The 26,714-nt window shown below is 25.3% G+C and overlaps 3 protein-coding genes and 1 long non-coding RNA gene across 4 annotated transcripts; all 4 read right to left on the reverse strand.

The window, feature by feature from the left end:
- Positions 1-3,398: 3,398 nt before the first annotated feature.
- On the reverse strand, positions 3,399-6,922 carry LOC114940042 (serine protease inhibitor 88Ea-like). The gene is made up of 4 exons (XM_029314519.2): positions 6,676-6,922; positions 5,481-5,716; positions 4,681-5,029; positions 3,399-4,233 (listed from the first exon to the last, which is right to left on the reverse strand). Exons 1-4 carry the CDS (start codon positions 6,713-6,715, stop codon positions 3,596-3,598), a joined length of 1,263 nt encoding a protein of 420 aa, XP_029170352.1. The 5' UTR covers positions 6,716-6,922; the 3' UTR covers positions 3,399-3,595.
- Positions 6,923-9,923: 3,001 nt separating this feature from the next.
- Positions 9,924-13,556, reverse strand: LOC114935399 (uncharacterized). Its single transcript, XM_029308251.2, has 4 exons — positions 13,176-13,556; positions 12,089-12,324; positions 11,290-11,632; positions 9,924-10,603 (listed from the first exon to the last, which is right to left on the reverse strand). Exons 1-4 carry the CDS (start codon positions 13,213-13,215, stop codon positions 9,924-9,926), a joined length of 1,299 nt encoding a protein of 432 aa, XP_029164084.2. The 5' UTR covers positions 13,216-13,556.
- A 1,117-nt stretch (positions 13,557-14,673) lies between these two features.
- LOC114935412 (serine protease inhibitor 88Ea-like) lies at positions 14,674-18,189 on the reverse strand. The gene is made up of 4 exons (XM_085490071.1): positions 17,808-18,189; positions 16,785-17,017; positions 15,937-16,312; positions 14,674-15,615 (listed from the first exon to the last, which is right to left on the reverse strand). The coding sequence occupies exons 1-4, from the start codon at positions 17,833-17,835 to the stop codon at positions 14,918-14,920; spliced, it is 1,335 nt and encodes a 444-aa protein (XP_085346197.1). The 5' UTR covers positions 17,836-18,189; the 3' UTR covers positions 14,674-14,917.
- Positions 18,190-24,995: 6,806 nt separating this feature from the next.
- LOC114935389 (uncharacterized) lies at positions 24,996-26,576 on the reverse strand. The gene is made up of 3 exons (XR_014926497.1): positions 26,175-26,576; positions 25,814-26,049; positions 24,996-25,342 (listed from the first exon to the last, which is right to left on the reverse strand). It is a non-coding gene; the product is annotated as an uncharacterized LOC114935389 (long non-coding RNA).
- Between the last annotated feature and the right edge of the window lie 138 nt (positions 26,577-26,714).

A 26,714-nucleotide genomic window follows, 5' to 3' on the forward strand; every position in this document is an offset into this window, starting at 1 on the left:
GAATTATGGATTTTAAATGGATAAATTATGTATCTAACGGACGAATTTTTGGTCTCATATAGACTAATTATGGATCTAATGGACAAATTTTGGATCTTTTATGAATAAATTTTAAATCTTTAATGAACATATTTTAGTTCTTTATTATACATGTATATCGCTGAAAATGACATTTAAAATTCATAAAGAAGAAATCTCCGCGATTTCTTAATAGATATTCATGAATCGTGACTGTTCGTAAATGTGGAGAGAAATAGCGCGAATAGATTTTACTGAAAATAATATTTAAATTATTCTTGAGATTTTCATTACTTTTATAAATGTTTATGTGCAGTGTTATGCAAGATGTAAATATTGTTTTTTAGTGAAATTCTATGAAAGTATGTTGCTTTAAGTATGTGTATAATGTTAAAGTTTAGCATTAATTTGAATAAAATATGTTGAATGATTAGTATCACTATTTTTAGATTAGTACTTGTTAGTCTTGTTTTTTTTATATTTCTGTCGTTTTCTGAAAGAAAATACTTTTACTTATATACAAAAAGCTTATATTTTCTATAAAGAATACTTCTATAACATCTCTCTTTTGCGAGGCTTTCACAGTCAAAATATACATACTATTTTGTTATTATATATATTATATATAAACATTTTAAAATAAAGCAATAATTATACATTTATATCATTATAGAAAATTCATCTAAATATTATATATTATGTTGTCATTTACTTAGTGCAATTTTTTAATTTCACTACTTTTTGATGCTAATATTTTAAGCTTTTCTCTCGTATGATTAATATAATTATTTAAAACAATTTTTTGATTTCATTACTTTTCGATGTTAATATTTTTATATTTTTCTAGTATTATTAATAAAAATAAATTATATTTTATAAATATAATTTTTGGGAAAATATTTTTGATGATGATTAATTTTTGCAAAGATTATTTTTGCTATAAACATAATTTTCGAGAAGATAATATTTTTGATTACAACTTTTTGTAGAGAACTATTTTTGCTGGCGAAAGATATAACTTTTCTTTTTACATCTGTGATGTCTTTTTTAGTGGTTTTAATTTGTCGAATGCATGAAAAATATTACTTAGCGAGACGCTACCGCGTCTCCTGATTTATGAAACTTTTTTAATATCTCGAATACTTTTTGAGAAAAGCAAGAAGCCGTTTTACATGTAAAGAATGCCTTAAAATCGTTCTTCGGCCGATTAAAAATTTCTAAATTCATCTACACATTTGTACTTCTTGTGTGTAAAATTCCTCGAATTCAGAATTTTCAGATTCGTAAAGTTTCCTAGTTATTTGACGTGACTGTATATTCTACACGCACAACGAACGTGAACGTAAACAAAACATAATAAGTCAAACGAAGGATACATATATTGAACGAAAATATGCAAAAAATTCGGTGGCTTATTGCGTGTTTTTATTACATTCAGTGATTCTATTTAGCAGTCGCGCCGCGAATCTCGACCGAGAAGGCAACATCGCGAGATGCTCCGTGTATTATCGCATAATCTTTCGTAATATAATCGCGATGTAAGTAGTTATCAAACGCGTTATCATTTCTTACGATTAGCTATTCAAATCGCACAATTAATTAATTTTCGCGCTTATTGCAATAAAGTATCGCAATCGTCTGATGAGTGGTATGTGAATGTGCGCGATTATAATTAATCATAAATTTCTTCGTAAGTGTTGTGCGAATGTTTGTGCCAAAAAAGTGAAGGAGTAATAAAGGATAAACGGTGAATAAAACAAGTCTACGAAGACAGGCGACAACAAAGCAGCTACTACAGTGAGTAATTTTTAATATACTTGTTTGGTTATTTACGCAGTGGTGATTTATTTTACAACTTAATAATGTAATACACAAATATTCTACATCTTATTGAAATATTTTTTATATTTAATAAAATATATTCTTTTATTTAATAGGTATTAATTATATATTATATGTATATTATAATATTTACATATTTTGTTTGAAACTTATAATTCTTTAAATTATTCATCATTCATAGAAATTATTATGAATTGAAATTTTATCTATTATATTTTTTTATACAAGTTTATATATAAATCAATTTTATCGGAAATCTTTAAAATAATTTCTTTCAATATTTGAATAATTGTTTAAAAAAATAGATTAAAATTTTGTCATACGCATAATTATTATATTTTGAAATACTCTAATTATATAAAAACTTTAAATGTCTTTTATTCATATTTTACAAAACAATTGTTATGATAACTTGTCGAGTTAGATTATTTTTTATTTTAAGAGATATGTTTATTTTAAGGTTTTGAATATATATAATAATATTATCGAAAATTTGCGTAGATAGAAAATAAAAACCCAATATGTGTGTATGTGTGTGAAGAATTTTCAATGAAATACAATTTAAATTAATTTGTATTTCTATATAAAATTTTTGCAAGACCGTGAACATTATATTGGGTAAAATAAAAATATGGAATGTTTTCAGCTAATTCTTTGTTCGACAATGCGACTGTCTACAATTCGAATATCAGCTTTAGCAGCTGCTGAATATTTAAATTTTTTAAATCTGCCACGAATAATTGTCATCAAAGTACTTTGATAAAAATATTATTTTGCATACTATTAATTGCAATATTATCTGAATTAAATTAGAGTCAAAAACAAAGCGTTGTTACACATATTTGAGAAAAAAAGATGGGTTTATTTTCTCTATTAAACATTAATAGAACAGTACTAATTCTTACAATTCTATTAGCAATATATAAACATGTACACAATAATATATATTTTAAATTTCGGACATGTACAATTTCTTCGTATCTAAATGATTCGACTATAGAATATATGTATAAAATAATTCAATAAAACTTATGACAAAAATATTATAAGCAAATACATACATCCAAAAGTGCATAAATATATATATATAATATATGTATACGTAGGTAAACAATATATAAATATGTATTTATAAATACATGCATGTATATATATATATATATATATATATATATATATATACATATATGTATGTATGTATGTATGTATGTATGTATGTATGTATGTGTTTATCTTTTGACTAGTTTATCGAATTTTATATATATATGTTATAGATATAACCAAATAATGTCAATGCCTTCTAATGTAACTTGTGTTTTGTCTCTATCAGTATATTAGAAAAGTAAAAAGTTATAAAACTATGAAATCCAGCTTATAAATCTAATTAATCAGATAGTACGCTATATATTTTTTTAACAACTGTAGAAAATACAAGTTTTAATTTTTTTTAGTTTTTAAAGTTTGCAAAATTATTCGGGCGCACAGTAAATTTTTTTTAGGTTTAAAAATTTATAAAATTAAGACAAGTGCACAATAAGTTAAGATAAAAAAATAATTATTTTGTTAGTCCCCAAAATTTTAAATAAAAGCTGTTTACAGTTGTACATTGCGCACAAAATACAATGCATTTCGATTTAAATCACCAAAAAGTTAAATCGCATAAGTGGAAAGAAAGCTTCGACAATTACATATTATTTTGCAATACGTAACTACATCTTTGTTATATGATGTTATTTCAAATCAAAAATTCCATTTGTATGTTCCATTGACATTTTGGAACAGCACTCGCAAATTTATTAAAAGCGCCAATATAGAGAACTTCTCTACGTTTCTTATCATAAATCAGCCAAACGAAGGGATGATTACAATTTTCGTTTTCTATTTCGGTGCTCGGAGAGGATTCACGTCCGGTGTGGATCAAGGTTATCGCACTTGCTGAGATATCCTTCTGCGTGACCTTGACTTGAGAACGATGCATGACATTGCCGATGCGCACACTGAGTTGATCTCCCTCAACGGTGGAAGGATCCAAATCGATCGCGTCCGGCTCCAACAATTGTTTAGCACCTAATGCTAGCAGCAACTCACGGATTGTCAGATTTTTCTCCACTTCGAAGGACGGCAACAATATAAAAGGTGTTTCGACCTTTTCTAATAATGTTTCACTTCTATCTAGCACTTTGTGCAATTCGCTGAATCCCTCGCTGGTTAACAATTGCTCGATCAAAGCGCAAATGTTAGTTCTGGAATCCTTATATTTGCTGATTCTACATTGACCAGATATTAATGAAGCAGGTCTGAACACAAACAGTGATATCTGACGGCTTTGATAATAGTGTTCGTTCACGTGTATCCCCAAATACTTATGGAAGTCTAAAAAAGTATTATAAATATTAGTAAACTACAGAATGTAGTCAAGATACATAAAACCAGAAATGCATTTATCTTTTCCGTATATAATATGCGTTTTTTTTTAAATCCATAATATTTTATATGAATGAAAAATCTTTAACACGCAAACAAATTTTAATAAAACATTGAACAATATAAATAATTATTACAGCGGTGAAGACGTGAATTAACATTTTAATAATTAAAAAAAAATATTTTTCAATTTTATTTTTCTAAAGAAAGATTAACTCTTCTGTCATATTTAACTCTTCAATATATATATATATTTTTTTTTCTTTTTTTTACTTCTACTGTAGGTACGGGGACCAACTGACCAAAAATTTGTTTTGTTTCAAATAAACTAAACAAATTATATTATAAAAATTTGTATTATATACGTTGGGAAAAATGGAAATATAGCATGCTCACAACTAATTCTTCGATCGTCAGTGCGACTTGCTATAGTCTCAATATCCGCTTCAACAGCCGCTAAATATTGAAATTTTTGAAATCTGCCATGGATAGCTGTCATCAAAGTAAATTCGGTATCTGGTCTAACTACGGCTAAACTCGAGGAATCACTCATGTAATCGTGTACTGCATTCTTTAAAATTTTATCATTTATGTTATTTATTAAATGCTCAGAATTTGTGGACGAATCTAATATTGTGGCTGCTGTGTGCATAAAACGAGATAATGTATCTTGCAATTGTATATTAGGTTTAATGAAACATTTAACATCGTAACTGTAACATTCGGGATTATCCATAGATACATTCTGAAATAGAAAATAACGAATTAATATTTATAAAATATTTATTTCTTTCTAGACAATAGATCTGTCATTTATAAATTACTTCTTCCTATTTTTTTATTTTTTTTAAATTATATTTACGGGTGGCCATATTCGCCAATTTTATTTTAATCAATGAAGCAAAATATGAAAATAATAGAGATTTTTTAATAACAAAAATTTCCGAGTTTGTAATATCAATATTTCATTAAAGAATTCCTTACTGTAAAATTTAAAATGTAACAAAAAGTTGAATTATAATTTTGCAAAAAATATATTTCTTTTTTATTAATTATTTATTTATTAATCTTTTTAATTGGCGGAGTTTTTTTACACATTTATTTTTACATGTTATTTTATACACAAACTGCAAATTTTGACAATTTTCCATTATAGAATACAGTATCTAATGCAAAAGTGCGTCAGGAATATTTACCTTCGAATATTTGATATGACCGCGGTAATTGATCAAATCTTGTTTGCTGATCTCCGTTAAGAGAAGAATATTTTTTAGGCGCTCCTCAATATCACCTTTAACCATTAAATATGTTATTAAAAGTCCTTTATATATGCAAGGTGGGCTAAAGGCAATATTTTCCTTCGGATTGATCTTCATTATATCATTCAAACATTTAAACGCAAACTGGAAACGCATCTCCTTCAATATATTTTCTAGCGTACAGAACAGATAAATAAATAAAAAAAATTGAAATCAGAAGAAAGAAATATTAAGAATAGTTAGTAATTGAATTGAAATAAATTGAAGTTAAAATTTATAAACACATCTTATAAACTCTTTCAATTAAAAATATATATAATTAAATATATGTCAAAATCAAAAGTAGAATGTATCGAAATTTATTCGACAATTATTTTAAACACGTTTAGTAAAATTTTATTTCAACTCATATTTAATATTAAATCTAAATAATAGAATAAATAATATATATATATACATATTATAGCAATCAAAACAATACGGATAATAAATGATGTACTGTTATCAACGTTTAATAACATGACTACGTTTGAATATCGTTTGATTATATATTACATAAACGAATTTCATATTTATTATGACTATGTTTAACCCTGGTTTAATATCCCCAACGAATTTAAGAGACGATATTTACTTTTAATTTAAAATTTAATTTAAAATTTATTTAAAAATATCTGTACAAAATTAAATTATTACGATAAAAATAAAAAATGTAATATTGATGTTAAAACAATAAGAAAGTGAAATTTTACAATATTTATATCTAATTATAACGTTCTCTTAAATATATTTTCTACCGTGAAAGCAGACAATTACGTATATATACGATTAACTAAATTTTAACGATATACGATTAACTAAATTATAGTTATTTTCTGCATATTTATGCAGATTTAAAAAAAATTACGTTAGTTAATCTTTCTCCAACACTTGTCAATTTGTAGCCATTAAATTATATAAAAATATAAATTCTTTAGACAAACGGTAATATATATATATATATATATACACATAATAGTAAGTAAAAGAAAAAGAAATATTAATAATAAGATATATATTTTAGATTATTATTGTTTCGATAAATTAACTCTATAATTGCATAATTTTTATACAACATAATTAATGAACTTACTAATTCGTGTTGCTTCTTTCGAAGTCATCTTGTTCTCCATCCTATTTTAGTTACAAAATATCAAAGGCAGAGAGAAAAGTGTGTCATACGAAGTTCGTAAATGTTTAATTTTACAACTTTGATGAAAATATTATTTTGTGATTGCAGTCTCGCAGCTTTGCTGTAAAATTATTTTATTTTATCGGTATATTTTCTTGTCAAATATTCTTTTCTATAATTTTAAATCTGAAACTGTCTCTCGCTTGATCCTTCGTAGACTGAAGGTAACTGCTCGAGCAAATCATAATATATACTATATACAACAACACAAGCACACTCTCAAACACATATAATAATACCAAAACGTGTCATTTTTAACGTCAAAAATTTTAAATTTAGATAAAAATTTTTATGATTATGATTATTTATAATTAATAATTATTTACAATTAAATTTTTTTTATCATTATATAATTACATAAGTAGTCGTTTATAATTATGTAAATATTACTTTACATTTTGTAATAAAATTATAAAAATATTATGTAATAGATAAATGCACAGAACGCACACACACACCCATATACATACATACATATATATATATATATATATATATATATTATATATATATATGATACGTAAAGTAAGTAAACCTAAAATAAAAATATAGCATGCCCACAGCTAATTCTTTAATTATCAATAAGGGTCCAATAACTTGGAGTATCAGCTTCAGCAAGTATTGAATATTCATATTAATAGCTGTCATCAAAACAAATTCGGTATCTTGTCTGACGGATAAGCTCGAGCGATTATGAATATAATCATCCACTGCTTGCTTTAATACTTTATTATTAATATAACTTATTAAATGCTCAGAATTTCTGGGCACATAAATTTGAGACTGATGTGTGCATAAAATTATATAATGTATTTTGTAAACTTATATTAGGTTTAAGAAAACATTTAACGTCTTCTTCATAATGGTAGGGATAAGCCGTATATGTTCATTATGAAATTCAAAATATCCAATTAATGTTTATTTTTTAATTAATTATTTCAATTAGACAAAATTGCAATTAATTTTTTCATATAATCAAAATTTTTAATTAATTATTTTGATTAATAAAAAATTCTATTACTTTTTCAATTAATTATTTTAATTAATCAATATTTATTTGATTATTTTATTTAATAAATATTTAATTCATTATTATAATTTCAATTAATTTTTGTCATAGAATTGACAAAAATTAAACTTTTGAATTAAACTTGTGTGTATATCTATAAAACGCTATACGATTTGTTAAATTATAGTTGAAGCAGATTTAAAACAAAATCAGTTACTTAATCTAATTCCAAGACTTGTCAAATCATAGCCTATTAAATTATATCGCAGTTTAAAAATTTTTTAGGCGAACGCAACAATATTTAAAATAATTAGTAAAGGAAAAACATTTTGATAACAAGATATATTTTAGATTATTATTTTTTTGATAAATTAAATTAATAATTACATAATTTTTAACAATAGTTATTGAACTTACCAAACATTTTTGCCGATTCGTCATTCATAACGTTTTCTATCCTGTATTAGTTATGAAGTAGCAAAAGTAAGGACAAAAGTGTACTATGAAATTCTCAAATTTTATTTAACAGCTTTTATCGTAATATTTAGCAATTGGAGTCTAACTCGCGTATTGTTAATTAGAGTTACTGTAGGATGTAATATTTGAAGTGGTAATTGAGGGAAATATAAGATTTTTTGTCTCCTCTTGCTATACTTTTTCTCGCTCGCCTAAGATGTTGTAATATAATTTTTAAATCTTAATCCGTTGTCTCGGTGAATGCTTTATAAACTAAAGATGTTTATTCTAGTAGAATCATAATATATACACTCAAATACAAACACACTCATATACCGATACACATAAAGAAAACGTGAAAACATATCATTTGATATTAATGTCAATAATTCAAAATTTATTTATAATTATATAAATATACATTATCTCAGAATTATTAAAATACAAAAAAATATGTAGACACGTAGACACACATATATAGCGTAATAAGTCAAAATTTGATCAATTCTGTTAATGTTGGACAATAGAAAAGAATATATAAATAAAATAATTAAAAAAAAAATTAATTAATTGTAATTACATTGAGCTGTAACAACATTACAACAAAATAAAAATAGAGTCAAAGACATTGCATATTTGAAAAAGATATATATATATGTATATATCTTTTCTATGAAATTTTAGCACAATTAACATTCTTAGAATATTGTAATATTTAATGATGTACATAATAATATATAATGTAAATTTCGAATATATGAACAATTGTTTCGTTTCTAAATAATCTACCATAGAATACGAATAAAATAATGTAATAAAATATCTGATCAAAATAATATATATATGTATATATATATATATATATATAGGTACATGTATGCATATGTATTATTTCGATTATTTGTTTCTATATATATATATATATATATATATATATACATGTACAAGTATAGTACATATAAATATATAAGAATATTTTATGTCCCTATCAGTAAATTCGAAGTGCACAAAATTATAAAACAGTAAAATTATAAGATAAATTAATGAAAATTAACATATCTATACACTATATATATATGTACATATGTATAAATATTTTTAAAACAACTTTAAAAAAGACGAGCATTTTTTTAGTTTTAGAAATTTATCAATTTAATGCAATTACACATTAAATTCAAATGACCAAAGAATTATTTCATTGGCCTCCCAATTTTTAGCAGAAGTTGATCATAGAATATATTACGTACGAAATATAATGCATGTCAATTCAAATAATCAAAATGTTGAATCTTATATGACATCTTCCATAATTACACATCATTATGCAATAATTACTGATCTGTTACATCAATCGTTTTATAGTGTAAAACTGATTTGTGTAATTCTAAACTTAATTCTTATCAGGAAAACCGAACTCGTTTTTACATCATAAATCACATGAACTATTTTGCCTTCAACTAAGGATCGGGTTTGCAATTTAATAATATTAATTAATATTAATACTAACAAAAATATATTATTACTATAATTAATAATTAATTAAATATTAATAAATATTATTGTTAATTAATAATTTAATATTAATAAATATTATTAATTAATAATCAATAATATGATTTAAAAAATTAATAAACATTCTTGAAGATTCTATTTTTTTTTCAAATCCTGAATTTCCAAAATGTTTTCAAGAAGTCTCGACAAGCCTCGGCTTTTTCATTGACGGACTGTCTGATGGACCTGCGTCATCCTTCGGTACAATTTTAGAATTGGTCCTGTCACTGTTACAAGAACCGACAGAAAGGATTTCTTCTTGAAGCGCGTCATAGATCAACCAGACAAACTGACTATTGCGATTTACGTTAACCACTTCCGGGTGCGGACCTGATTCTTTTCCGGTGAGGATCATAGTTATCGCGCCTACGATCATCATCCCATTTGTGACCTTGACACGAGAACGGTGCACAATATTGCCGAAGCATAAGGAGAGGCTGTCCCGTCTGTTTCCGCAAAAATCTAAATAAAAATTGGTGGTTTCCATCAATTCTTCGATATCTAACGCTTTCAGCAGATCTTTTATTGTCAAATTTCTCTCCATATCGAAAGGCGAAAAAACCGAGACGTCTGTAACATTTTCAACGTGTGATTTTCTACTATATTTTAGCAGATTGCGCAATTCGTCGATTCCATTGCTCGTCGATAATCGTTTGGTCAATTCGAAAAGGTCGTCGCTGCTAATGTTCTCTTTTATCCTCCACTTATCTGAATATTCTCCATCGAACGAAGCAGGTGAGAACACAAACAGCGACATATCGCCATTCTGGAAGGGTATGTCGCTCACGTGCATGCTCAATTTCTTATGATAGTCTTAAAAAAAAAACAGTATTAAAAATATAAAAAATTACATAAAATTGTTAAGAAAGATGAAACCAGAAAAACATGCATTTTTATAAATTTATAATATTTAATAGTCTTAATGGAAATGTTCACTTTCTGAAATTTTTTTACGTAAAATCTAAATATAATTGGTGAAAATCAAAATTACACTTTTAATTTCGAAAAAAAACATTTAATAATAAATTTATTTATTTTAAAATTTATTTTTTTATATTTAATTTTTCAATTCAAAGTTCACTTTCTCATTAATGTATTAGGATACAAACTGGGTGTCTTTGACAAATACTAACGCGACAAATTTCTTATAGCCACTGCTGCATAAGCATCAAACATCTTATTTTTATTATATATTTTTTACTTTTTATTATATATTTTTATTATATATATTTTAATATATAATTTATCGTATATTTTTCACTTTTTATTATATATATGTTTTAAATATTATACATATATTTTCATTATACATATATATTGTATATATTTCATTATATATTTTAAATTTTTATTGGGTACCCGAAGACATTGAAAATTAATTTTAGGCGGTGTTTCTTTTACAAAACACAATATGCTTTATTTAGGAATAATAAAAAAAATTATATTATGAGAAGGTTTATATTATGTAAGTTTAAAAAATAAAAATATGGCGTACTCACAGTTTATGATTAAACGGTTTCTAATTGGTACGATAGCTTGAGGAACCAATGAATTTTGGAATTCGCAACAGACACAGGTCACCAAAAGAATATCATTAACTTGTTTACACTTGGATAATCCCACGAGATAATAAAAGCATCCCTTTCTTACCGCTCTGCCTATTAATTTATTAATGTAATTTACTTTCAATTCAGAAAATTTATTCGTATTTAAATAATTGATTGGTCCATAAATAAAATGAGATAGTACACTCTCTGCTTCTGAATCATTCATTACATATTTCAACCAACACATGATGTTATGAGTGCAATACAAATGTTCCGGATAAACCACGAATTTTATCTGAAACCAAAAATATCAAATGAAAAATAAAATTTCCATACCATATTCCTAGGCATCAAACACTAATCATTTATAAAAATTGCTTCAAATTATTATTGGTGCAAATATTATTTTCATATGTGCCTATATTCTTTAAATTTATAAAGTTACTTCATTTCAAGGAATCAAAATAAAAAAAGTCAAAATACAAGATTTTTCGATACAAAAGATTTTGACTAAAAGATCTATCATTTAAAACTAATTGCTGAAAAAAATTTTTGATTGTGACAAAGCTTCGAACTTTAATTTCGAAAAAAAATTTATTATTCTCAACGCTATTAACCCTTTATTAATCTTTCAGATTGGCAGAGTTTACATAATTGTTTTTACATATTATTTTATACATAAACAGCAAATTTAGCTTTTTTCCATAATGAAATGTATTATCTAATGCAAAAATGCGATAGGAATGTTTACAGTCGACTCCTTTTTACAAATGCAGTAATTGATCAAATCTGCTTTGCTGATCCCGTTTAAAGAAAGAATAGTTATGAGACGATTCGTTATTTCTCCTGTAATCAATATATTTGTTAGGAAAAGACCCTCATATATGGAAAGTGGACTAAAGACAAAATTTTTATCCGGATTGACTTTCATAACTTCATGGAGACATTTGATCGCGAAATTGAAACGCCCATCCTTTAGTTGAGTTTCTAGGAAAAAAAATAGATAAATAAGTAAAAGGTCAAATTCAGAAGAAAAAAACGTAAAAAATAGCTAAGATAATTTAATTATAATAAATCACAACATTTATATGAAATTATTACATCAATTAACAATACATATAATTAAATACGCAATAAAGTCAACAGCATGTAATATATTAAAAATTAATCGACAATTATTTTCAACGCGCATAGCTAAATTCTATTATAACTCATATTTAATATAAACATATTTAAAATAAACATACAACTGAATCAACAATAACTATATAAGAACACTCGAAGCAATAAAAAAAGGAAAATAACTTATAAAATGTGTTTAACAATATGACTATGGTTTGAACACCGTTCTTTTAATAACAAATTTTACTTACATTTAAAAAGTTTATGCAAAACTTAAAATCTATTAATTTTATTATTAATAAATCTTGAAAGAAATATTTAATGATAAATAATAAAGAAATTACATTCTACAGTGATTATATCTAAAATTCTAATGAACTTTTCTTCTTTTCTGAAAGCTGACTTATTGTTAGTCATATTTTAAACTTCAATTTATTGTGAAATATATATATAACGTTTTACAATTCCCTAAATTATAATCGATGCAGATTTAGAAAAAAATTATGGTTAGTCAACCTAATTGCAAGACTTGTTGTAACAGCAAGCCATAGTTATTAAATTACAAAGAAATACCAATTCTTAAGTTTCTTCAACAATATATAAAATAATAAATAAAAGCAGTAACGTTTTTATATTACTTTATACTTTAGATTCTTAACTTCTCGATAAATCAACTCGATAAATACATGATTTCATAGAATAATATTTAAACTTACCAATTTCTCTTGCTCTCTCTTCACTCATTACGTTTTTCATCCTTTTTTGTTATAAAATAAAAAATCAAAAACAAAAGTGTGTGCCACAAAATTTGCAAATTTTATTTAACAGTTTCAATCGCAATATTATTTAGCAATTGCAGTTTCATTCAAGTATTGCTAATTAGAGTTGCTATATAATTATAGTTGCTATGTAATATTTGCAAAGGTATTTGAGGCAAATGTAAGATTGTTTTTTCTCTTTTAGGTATAAATACTTTCTCTTTCGCCTAAGATTTTGTAATATAATTTTCAAATTTTAATCCGTGCTTTCCCTCGATTTCTCGTAGACTAAAGATAATCTATCAAAACAATAACATATATACAAGAATACAAACAAATTTACTCACGGATATACTTAAACAGAACATCAAAACATATAATTTAATTTTAATGCCAAAAATTGAAAATTTATTTATAATTATATAGTGTCACATCTCACATTACGTAATACAGTTATAAGAATATATAGTAATAGGTAGACATACATATATATATATATATATATATACTATATATATATATATATATGTATATATGTATACATATATAGCGTACATCTAATGTAAAAGAATAAAAATTCATCGATTCTGTTAATGTTGGACAATTAAAAAGGATCTAAATAATATTTTACAAAAAAATTATAATGCACAGAACGCTATACAATTTTATAACATGATTAAAATGGAGTTAATGACATCGCATTGATACACATATTTGAGAAAGAAACATTTATTTATATTTCTTTTTATTAAAATGAATAGAATCATTAATTAATTTGGCTATGAGAGCACAGCCTATATTCTTTCTATTAAGTTCTGATAGGATAATTAAAATGCTTACAATTTTATAAGCAATATTAAAATATGAACACAATGATACATATAAGTATTGTTAAATATCGAAATAAACAATTTTTTCGTTTATAAATTGTTTTAGCATAGAATACGAATAAATTGATTTAATGGAATATATGACAGAAACAATATACATAGATGCATATACGTACATACAAACATTCATACACAAGTGCTTAAATTATGATGTATAAATATTTATATATACTTACATAAAAATATACTTATATAAAAATGTCTTTATATGTATGTATATATGTATATATATATGTATGTGTACCTTAAGGAACGTATTTTAAATAATTTATCAGAACTTATAAAATATACATTATTGTTACCTGATAATATCATATTTTTTATACAACTTTTAAAAATTTGAGCAATCTTCTATTTAGTTTCAGAAATTTATAAATTTCACACATGTGCAAGCATTAAATTCAAATAACCAAAAGATTATATCATTAATCTCCAAATTGTTAGCAGAAATTGTTCATAAAATATGTTGCGCACAAAATATAATGCATGTCAATTTGAATCATCAAAATGTTGAATCATAAGAAGAAATAAAAACTTATCACATAATTACATATCATTATGCAGCAACTACAGATCTGTTATATAATTTGTTTTTCATAGTGCATAATAGATTTACGAAATTCCAAACTTATAATCTTCGTTAAGAATGTCAAACTTGTTTTTACATTTTACCCCATAAACTATTTCGCATTAAACTGCGATGGTCGGATATTCAATATTTAAAAAATTAATAAAAAAACCATTTTTTAAACACCTACTTTTTTGAAAGAATTTGTTTCTCAATCTAGAATTTCCAAAAGGTTTTTAAATCTAGGCGAGCCGTTGCTTTTTCGTTGGCGGAACGCCTGATGGACCTGACTGATATATATCTATCGGTACAATTTGAGAATTTGGGCAGGTACTATTATTAAAGCTGCCGACACAGAGGATTTCTTCTTGCAGTCTGTCATAGATCAGCCAGACGAAAGGTATATTACACCATTTAACGTCTTCTATTTTGCCATCCGGAGAGGCGTCTCCACCGGAATGGATCAAAGTCACTGCGCCTAGAATCACATCATCTCTTGTGGCTCTTATGTGAGAACGGTGCGCAACATTGTTGATGTGCACCTTGGGACAATTAATTTTCAACGGTAGGCATTTTCGGCATTTAGTTTGCAATTCGAGCATTTCGGACGTTATCAATTCTTCGACGCCTAATGATTTTAATAGATCACGGACTGGCACATTTTTCTCCACCTCGAAAGATAAACAAACATTTTGGGAACATGTAAATTCTTTTATGACAAACTTCAATGTTCTACTGTTTCTTAACAGCTCGCGCAAGTTGTTCATTCCTTCGTCGGTCGACATTCGTTGGGTCAAATAGAGAAGATCATTCCTGTTGATGTTCTCAATGATCTTCCATTTACCTGAGCTTAACGCTGCAGGTAGGAACGTAAATAACGAAATGTTGGCATTGTTATAGGGTATGTCCATCACATACATGCTCAGTCCTTCATGGTAGTCTAAAAAAAAACGTTAAGCTTATACTGAAAAAAATATTTGTGTAAAATTACTGGATCATGTTGATCTTTTTCCGACCCAGCATAATCATGCAATACTACTAGTCATATAGAAAATTTAATATGTTTTTTGTTATATAAATATATTATTATATATATTAACAGATTACTTTTGGATATAAATCCGAAAGCAATACTTATTAAAAATAAAAGTAAACGATATTCTCTCTACATAACGTTCTGTTTAAAATTCAATTAAAAATTACATTATGAAAAATTTGTTACATATGTTATATAATAAAATAAATAATGGCGTGCAATTACAGTTTATAACTTCATTGTTTCTAATAGTCGATATATTTGGTGCGTCAGTTTGATGGAACGATAGTTTACGGAATATGCCACTCATAAAGCTCATCAAAATAAAATCGTTTCCAGTAAATGTCATTTCGGCTAATCCCTCAGGATAATAAATGTATCCCTTCGTTTGGTTTACGATTTGTCTTAAAACGGAATTCACTTCGTCCATATTGTCATCAGAATCAAGGAGCAAATCTAAAGAATTGATTTCTGAGCCAAACATATGCAGTACTGCTTTATCATAAAATTTTATATCATGTTTACACCAACATTTAACGTAACAATCGCAAGAAGGGTCAGGAAGATCTTTTTGTTTTTTTATTATTTTACTCCATTGTTCCTGGAATCGAAAATATCAAATAAATTGTTTATAAAATATTCATTTTCTTCTAGATAACAGACATCAATTATTTATAAATTGTTTTATTCAAGCTTTTATTTTTGCAAGCACATATTAAATGTGGTTATATTCTTAATATAAAATTAGACAAGAAAAAAAATCAAAATTATATGGAGATGTTTTGCTGACAAACATTTCTGAATTTTATCAAAAAATCTGTCATTTAAAAAACTGCTTACTGACAAATGTGAGCTTTAACAAAGCATATTGAATTTCAATTTTGCTAAAAAATGTGTTTTTTTGTCATCGCAATTAACCTGTTATTAATATTTCAGAACAGCGGCATTTTTGTTTCATATAACTATTTTTACATGTTATTTCATATACCGACTGTAAATTTTGACTTTTTTCCATTAAAGAATATATCATCAAATGTAAAATTTGATAAGTAGGTATATTTACTTATATTAACCTTTTTTTTGTTATAAGAACAATAATTTGTCAAATCTATTAAGTTGATGTTCTTTAAAGAAAGAATCTCGTTTAGACGCATTGCAATGCTACCTTTGATCAACATGTACATTCGTAAAAGTGCTTCATATATGCAAGACGGACTGAAGACAAAATTTGTATCCGAATTAATTTGCATAATTTCATTTAGACATTTAACGGCAAACTGAAAACGCCCCTCCTTTATTGTATTTTCTAGGAGGAACAGATTATAAATAAATAAGTTATTACATATCAAATTCAAAAGGAAGAAATCTTAAGCACATCTAGTTATTTAATTAAAATATTAAATTACAATAAATATCGATAAAAACATTAACATTACGTACATGTAATTAAACGTATGTTAAAATCAAAGCATAATGTACGGATATTTCTCCTCCAGTTATTCTAAATTCTTCAATTAAAATTTTATTGCAACTCACATTTAATATTAAAATCAAAATACAATTACAGAATAATTTACATATAAAAACAACAAAACATTAATTAAACAATTTAAGAAAATAACTGATGTACATCTAAATATAAAGTACACTGTAATGATTATATCTAAAATTATAATTTTCTTTTTTTCTGTTATAAAAGCCAACAAAATCATACTTTACTTTAAAATTAAATTTTTATATATACATATATATATGTATATGTATATATATATATATATATATATATATATATATCACGCTATACGATTAGCTAATTATAAGTATATCAAAATCGGCGAGTGGCACTTTGGTAGTGTTACTTGTAAGTTATATTTAAATTGACGTAATTTAGAAAAAAATTATGGTAGTCAATCTAATTGCAAGACCTAAATCAATTGCTATTAAACTCCTTAGAAATCTAAATTTTTAAGACAACAATATATCACATAATAAATAAAAGAAATAACATTTTTACTACTTTTATATCATACGTTATTATCTTTTTAATAAATGAGCATATTAATTACATAATTTTATACAATAATCTTTAAACTTACCAATTTCCTTTGCCAATTTGGTATTCATATTGCTTGTATTTTTTAGTTATAAAATAGCAGAAACAGCGTCAAAGGTATGTACTACAAAGTTCGTAAAGTTTATGTAATAGCTATGAATAACGATATATTATTTAGTAATTGCAGTCTCGCTCTTGTTTTGTTAATTAGCGTTGCTATGGAATGTAGCTTCTGTAGCTGTTGTAGGATGGTAATTAAGACGAATGTAAAATTATTTTGTACTTTTTGTATACTTTCTTGCCTAAGACTTTTTTGTAATTTTCAAATCTGAAATTCACTCTCGCTCAATTCTTCGTATACTGAAGATAATAACTGTTCTGCAGAATCATAATATATACACATAGATAAGAAACGTATTCATACACATAAATCTATACGTAAACAAAATACAAAAATATAACATTACATTTTAATATCAAAAATTCAAAATTTATGTGTAATTATATAAATCTTACTTCACTTCTTATGACACAATTGTGAAAATATGGATAAAGTAGTAGATAAATACACATACAATATACAATACCTGCAATATATGAGAAATTACTTTATAATTAAACCAATATATGTATGTATGTAACCAATATACGTATATAATTTTATACAATAATCTTTAAACTTAACAATTTATTTTGTCTTAACGTCACTCATCTCGTTTCCCATCCTGTTTAAATTATAAAATAGCAATAGCAAAGACAAAGTATGTGCTACAAAATTCGCAAATGCTAATTAGCAGCTTTGATCTTAATATTATTTAGCAATTGCCGTCTCGCTCGCTTATTGTTAATTAACCTTGCTATATTGCTTATAATTTTTACAATAATAATTGAGACACATGTGAGATTATTGTATCATTCTTATGTATCTTCTCTTACTTGAGATTCTTTTGTATAGTTTTAAAATCCCTTCTTGTTCTATTCTTCGTAGACTGAAAATAACTGATTCATTAAAATCATAAAATGTATACACACGAACGCAAACACTCTCTTATACAGATACATATAAAAGAAAGACATCAACACCAATCATTTATTATTAATGTTTAATATTCAAAACTTATTTATAATTATATAAATATGTCATCTTACATTTCGTAATATGATTATATAATACATTATAAAAATATAGTGTAATAAGAAAAAACACACATACTGTATATATATATATGTATATATATGTATATATATATATATATATATATATTGAATTAAATGAAAAAATTATGTAATTATATCCTTATGTGCATTACTGTTTTAATTGTGCATTTTTTTATTTAATTCAATATTTTTTTACTCAATTTTTTAACAATTACATTAATGTTTGAACTTTTATCAGTTTGATTTCTCATATTAAAATCAAATTGATTAGCATAATTACACTTTTAATATATTTCATGCGTCACTTTTTGTAAACTACATATAATATTTAAAACTAATATTTACATACAAAATTATATATAGAACATTACGTAAAGAAATATTTATGTTATATGTATAATTATGTATAGGAAAGTCAATCAGCAATATATGAAATTATATACAAAGTAATAAAATGATATATATATATATAAATAATTATATATACAATTATATATATATACGTAATTATATACAGGGTGTTCGGGAACTCCGGTGCCAACCGTTGAGGGGTTGTAGGGTAGGTGAAAAGATGATGATTTTTCCTCAGCAAAAATGTTGAGAAGTCAATAATTTTCGAGTTATAAGCGATTGAAAAAAATGGGTTTTTTGAAAACTAAACGTTTTGGAGTTCAAAGTCTAACATAATTACATTCTTCAGTTAATTTCAGGTAGAGTTTACTATAATACAATTTTAATTTGAGGCTTAGTTATAAAGATACATAATGACAAATATTGGAAAGTTGTAAAAAATGATGACCTTTTTTGACATTTTCGCTGAGGAAAAATCGTTCCCAAATTGACCAAAGAATCCATTTGTGATCGTTGGTCCGTTAGTTACCGAACACCCTGTATACTTTTTATATAATTATACATTATGACAAATAATTACATACAGAAAAGTTATTATCAGGATACACAATAAGTATAAATATAAACAAAATATTTATACATATGTATAAATATATTAATATACTTATATATATGGATATGTATGTACATATATGTATCCTTATATAACTTTAGTGCTTTTTTAAATATACATATTGTTACTAAATAATATCAATGCTTACTAATGTAAGTTATACTTCATCGCCTTATAATGAGTAAGTTAAAAAGACAAAACCATTTTGCTCGGCACTATTACAAGTGCCGACATAGAGGATTTGTTCTTGTAGTGTGTCATAGATCAGCCAGAGAAAAAATTCATTGCAATTTACGCTGACTACTTCGGTGTTTGCAGAGAAGTCTTCTTTCCTGTGCATCAAGATCATCGAGACCACATCGCTCCCATTTTTTGACATATCTACAATTTCAAATTTGGGTTTATCGATAGAATTTCAAGAAGACTCGTCGATCCGCCGCTTTTTGCTTGACGAGCAGCCTGATGTACTTGGCATATCCGCCGATACAGGTTTAGTAACAAGCTCGGTATTATTACAACTGCCAACATAGAGGACGTCTAAATTATTACAACTGCCAACATAGAGGACGTCTAAATTTGTGTTAGCGATCATCCAGATGACTGGATTATTGCAATTTATGTCGACAATATTGGAGTTCGAAGGAGGGTCTTCTCCTTTGCTGCTAATCAATGTTGTCGCATGCACGACCACTTCTTCATTTATAGCCTTAATGTGAGAACGATGCACGGCATTGCGAATTTGCACACGGGGGTTATTCCCAAATATAGTATCCAGTTCGATCATTTCGGACGTTAATAATGGTATATTTAATGTTTCGAGAAGCTCACGGATTGTCAGATCTTTCTCCAACTCAAAAGGCAAAGCATGCATAGAATTTGTATTAGTTATTACCCAACCTTGTACGTTAGATTTTAACACATTGCGCAGTTCTCTGACTCCTTGCATGGTCGACAATCTTTGGGTGAAATTTGAAAGGTCAGCGTGACTGATGTTCTGAGTGATCCTCCAACCTGAAAATAAGTTTGTTAAATTAACAAATATTTAGTTTAAATGGATCATTTATTTGAAACAAATAAATATTTATTTGTTTTAAAAAGGATTTTCTTATATCAAATAAGTATTTTTTATATCAAATATTTAATTGTTTCAAATAAATGATATATTTAGATGTATTAAATTAAATATTTGTTAATTTAACAAACCTGAATTTTTATACCACTTGTCGGTTGACGAAGCAGGTGCGAAGATAAATAGCGACAAATTTGATTTTATGTCAAATAATTCGGTCACGTGAATGTCCAATGGTGGATAAAAATCTAAGAACAATATTAAAAATGTAGATAACTGTATAAATATAGTCCTGATATAGAAATCCCGAAATACATTTGTTCTTTACGATTAGAACATTATACATTTTAAAAAATCCATATTACATTAATTTCGCTAAAGGAAACCTTTCTTTCTCGTAAACATCATAAACTTTTTATTAATCTTTTATTTTAGCAAAGTTTACACAATTATTTCTATGTTATTTTACACAAAAACTGTAAATTTTTACTCTTGTCAATGATAGAATACATTATATGTAATGAGAAAAATGCGTTAGTAATATTTATCTGTCTGTTATTTTATAATAGCAATAATATTACATTCCGAAATAAATGTTTTTTACGTAAACACATTTTGATAAAGCGTTCAACAATAAAAAATAGAGTAATTGTCAAAGCGGTAAAAATTAAAATTACATTTTTAACAATTTTAAAGAGAGAGAGAGAGAAAGAAACATTTGATTACAATTATATTTATTCTTTTTTTCATATTTAATGTTTCAATTCAATAATTATTTACATTTTCATTAATATAATGATATAATATAAAGATATTAATTGAGTTTTTTTGACAAATTCCAACTGTTACATATTTTTTACAGCAATTGTTAAGCATCAAACATCTTTATCATATTACGTCAGAGACGACAAAATTTTACAAAGTATAATATTAATATTTTAACTTTTATTATAAACTCGGACAGAGAGAAGTTTATTGAAAATTAAATGTAGAGGTAGTGTTTCTTTTTAAAAACATAATATACTTTATTTAGAGATAATAAAAAAGGTTACATTATAAAAAATTTTACACTATGTATGCCAAATAAAATGAAAATGTATGATAATTATTTTAATTGTTAGAAACTTACAATTTAAAGTATAAAAATATTTTTATACGTCTTTTATAGTTTATATTTCTTTATAACTACGTTTACATAAGCGATCTAAAACTAATATTATCTACAAGTTATCTAGATGAACCATCATATAATTGTTATCTTTTATCCATATATATTTTAAACAAAATTTTTTTTACACATCTTATCTAAGTTAATATTTTATCTCATTTTTATTTAGCTAATTTTATAAAATCATCTAAGCACAATATAGATTATATATGTTAAATAAAATAAAAATACATGTGTGATACTTACACCTAATACTTTGATTTGCCTTTAAGGCGGCAAAATTGAATTTGTTACTGATAGAGGTCATCAAAATAATATCTTGTTCGTCATCAGGTAATGTTATGCGCTCATTAATTAATCCTTCTACCGGTCTGTTTAATAATTCATTAACAGTGTTTATTTGGTCCTTACAATTCAGTATTGTTTTGAGTTGTTCATTGGATTGTCAAAGAAATAAGATATTGTGTTTTCGAGATTAGGTAGAAATTTTTTTTGGTTAAGGTCCATCCAACATCTAATGTCATAATTGCAATTCTGGGAATAGGGTATCCATTCTTGCTGAAACCGAATATATAGAATTAATGTTTGTAACATATTCACTTTTTCTACATAATAGACAACAATTATTAATAAATCGCTTTATTCAAATTTTATTTTTTGTTTGCAATTATTGTATTTATATGTTAGTATATATATTTTTACAGTATATTTTAGTATATATTTAACATGAAAAAAGCCAAAATTATAAATTTTTCGGATAAGAAAAATTTCTAAAATTGAAGAAGCTATTGTTACAAAAATTGGTCACTGACAACTTTAAATTGTGACAAGGCGTTGAATTTTAATTTCGCTAAAACATTTTCTGTCAATGCAATAATACTTTTAATAATCATTCAGATTGACGGTGTTTACATAATATATTTTATATGGCGGAATATATCATACAATGCAAAAATGCAAGAATATTTACTCTTCTGTTTCGTCTATAAGAATAATAGTTAATAAAATCTGTTTTGCTGATGTTTATTGGTCCTAAACAAAGCATCTCTTTTAGGCGCTCCGAAATTTCACCTTTAATCAGGAAAAATGTCAGAAAAAGTGCATCATATAGGCAAGCCGGACTGAACACAAAACTTTTATTCTGATTGGCACCCATAACTTTATGCAGACACTTCATCGCAAAACGGAAACGTCCCTGCTTTATAGTTTCTTCTAGTGAATAGAATAGTTACAGAATAAATAATAAACTTAAGAAAAAAAATTAATATTAACTATAGCTATAGTAATTTAATTATAATAATTTGCAATAAAAAATATAAATGAATATCTTAAATTAACAATTTAAAATGTTTATTTATATTATTTATTGTAATTTACTATAATTAAATATTTTTAATTAAACATATGTTAAAATTAAAAGCGTAATGTACTGATACATTTTTAATAATTATTTTAAACGCGTAAAATAAAATTTTATTATAACTCACGCTTAACTTTAAAATCACAAAACAACAAAATCAATAATGTATATGTGAAGACACTCGGGACTATAAAAAATTAGTAAAGTAACTAATACACTGTTATCAATGTTTAACAACAGTGCTACGTTTGAACGTCGGTCAACATGACAAATAGAGAACCGGCAATTATATTTTAAAAAATTGTTATTATACAAAACTTAAGTCGAGATCGACGAATTTTATTGTTCAAAAAACTTTAATATTTAACTATAATATTTAAAGACACAAAATATAAAAGTTTTATTCTGCAATAATTATATCTAAAATTCTAATGCTTTTATTGCGTTTATATGTTTATATATTTAAAACGTTGTTCTATTATTTTAATAATAATTGATACAATTTTAGAAAAAAATTACGTTAATCTATCCAAGACCTGTCATTAGCTATTAAATTACATAGAAATGAATTTATTGAGCAACAATACATAATATAAAAATTAAAGCATAAACATTTTTATATTACTTTATATATTAAATTATTATTTTTTTGATAAATAAACACAATAATCACTAAATTTTATACAATTACTATTTAAACTTACCAATTTCTTTTGACCTCTCATCACTCATCTCATTTTCTTTTCGGCCCATCCTGTTTTAGTTATAAAATAGCAATTGTCAAAAACAAAAGAATGTGCTACAAAGTAAGCAAATTTTAATTAACAGTCTTGATAGCAATATAATTTAGCAATTGCAGTCTCGCTCGCGTATTGTTAATTAGCGTTGATACAAAATATAAGTTGCGCGACAATAATTCAGGCGAATGTGAGATTATTTTAATGTAATTTCTCTCTTGCTTGTGATTCTTTTGTATAATGTCAAATCAATAAGTTTTCTCGCTCGGTTCTTCGTAGACTAAAGATAACTGTCCTAGCAGAATTATAATAGAAACTCACGAAAACGAACACTCATGTACGGATACACATAAAGAAGACATTGAAACATATCATTTATTATTATTGTTTAATATTCAAAATTTATATATAATTATATAAATACATGTCATCTTACATTTTGTAATACAATTAAAAAAATATATAGTAATAGATAGACATACATACATGTGCGTGTGTATATATATATATATATATATATATATATATAAATATAAATAATTAAACCTTTCTTATTTAAATATGTGTAACAATACGATGTCAAATTTTATTTCAATTTTATTATAATGTAGCACAGTTTTATGCATTGTAATGTAATTTTTTTATAAAATATATTATTTTGATATATTTTCAACATTAACAGATTCGATAAATTTTTTATTCTTTTATATTAGACGTACGCTACAAATATATATATATATATATATATATATATATTTATTATGTATGTATAAAATATGTGTGATACTTATAACTCGATAATTTCTCTGTGGTATAATAGTATGACTGGCCAACAAATTTTAAAATTTGTGAGAGATAGAAGTCATCAGAATAATATCTTGTTTGTCATCAGATAATCTCACGGGCTCACTAATGAATCCATCTACCGATTTCTTTAATGATCGATTAACGTCATCTATTTTCGTCTGTTTACAAGTTCCGCATATTTCTAAATTGATGATTGGCTCCTTAAATAAATAAGATATTGTCTTAGCTATTTTAGGTTAAAAATTTTTTATATTATATTTATTCCAGCATCTAACGTCATTTGATGCAATTCTCGGAATTGAGCATCTATATTTCCTGAAACCAAAAGTATTAAATTAATGTTTGTAGAGATATTTTTTTTTCTAAGCAACAGACTACAATTATTTATAACTTGCTTTATTTAAGTTTTTATTCTAGGTATGCAAGCATTGTATTTTTATGTTAATATGTATATTCTTAAAATTTGTAAACGTTACTTCATTTCAATTAATCAACATAAAAAGCTCAAATTATAATGATTTTTCGGATTAAAAATATTTCTAAAATTTATTAAAGAATTTATCATTAGAAAAACTTCTTATTGACCAATTAAATTGTGGCGTTGAATTTTAATTTCGCTAAAAAAACTTTTTTTACCAGTATAATCAACGCTTTATTAATTTTTTATGTTGACAAACAGTTTACATAATTATTTTTACATATTATTTTATACACCAACTGCATATTTTGACTTTTTTCTTTAATAGAATATATTCTCTAATGCAAAAATGCGTCAAGAATATTTACCCCTTTGCTTTTTTTGTAAGAACAATAGTTCATAAAATCTGTTTTGCTGAAAATCCCTAAACAAAGAATCAATTTTAAGCGCTCCTCAATTGCACCTTTAATCAGAAAATGTGTCAGAAAAAGTGCATTATATATGCAAGGCGGACTGAAAATCAAATTTCTATTTGGATTGACTTCCATAACTTTATGCAGACATTTCATCGCAAAACGGAAACGTCCCTGCTTTATTGTTTTTTCTAGTGAATAAAATAGTTAAATAAGTAAAACATAAAAATGAGAAAAAAACGAATATCTTTAATAAATCTTTTTAATAAATGAGCATATTAATTACATAATTTTATACAATAATCTTTAAACTTACCAATTTCCCTTGCCGATTTGGTATTCATATTGCTTGTATTTTCTTTAGTTATAAAATAGCAGAAACAGCGTCAAAGGTATGTACTACAAAGTTCGTAAAGTTTATGTAATAGCTATGAATAACAATATATTATTTAGTAATTGCAGTCTCGCTCTCGTCCTGTTAATTAACGTTGCTATGGAATGTAGCTTCTGTAGCTGTTGTAGAATGGTAATTAAGACGAATGTAGAATTATTTTGTACTTTTTGTATACTTTCTTGCCTAAAACTGTTTTGTAATTTTTAAATCTGAAATTCACTCTTGCTCAATTCTCCGTATACTGAAGATAATAACTGTTCTGCAGAATCATAATATATACACACAGATATAAGACGTATTCATACACATAAATCTATATGTAAACTAAATACAAAAATATAATATTACATTCTAATATCAAAAATTCTAAATTTATGTGTAATTTTATAAATCTTACATCACTTTTTATGATACAATTGTGAAAATATGTATAAAGTAGTAGATAAATACACATACAATATA

The sequence above is a fragment of the Nylanderia fulva genome, unplaced genomic scaffold (genome assembly GCF_048542155.1).
Source record: "Nylanderia fulva isolate GAGA-0341 unplaced genomic scaffold, ASM4854215v1 Scaffold96, whole genome shotgun sequence".
In the NCBI taxonomy this organism is placed as follows: Eukaryota; Metazoa; Arthropoda; class Insecta; order Hymenoptera; family Formicidae; genus Nylanderia; species Nylanderia fulva.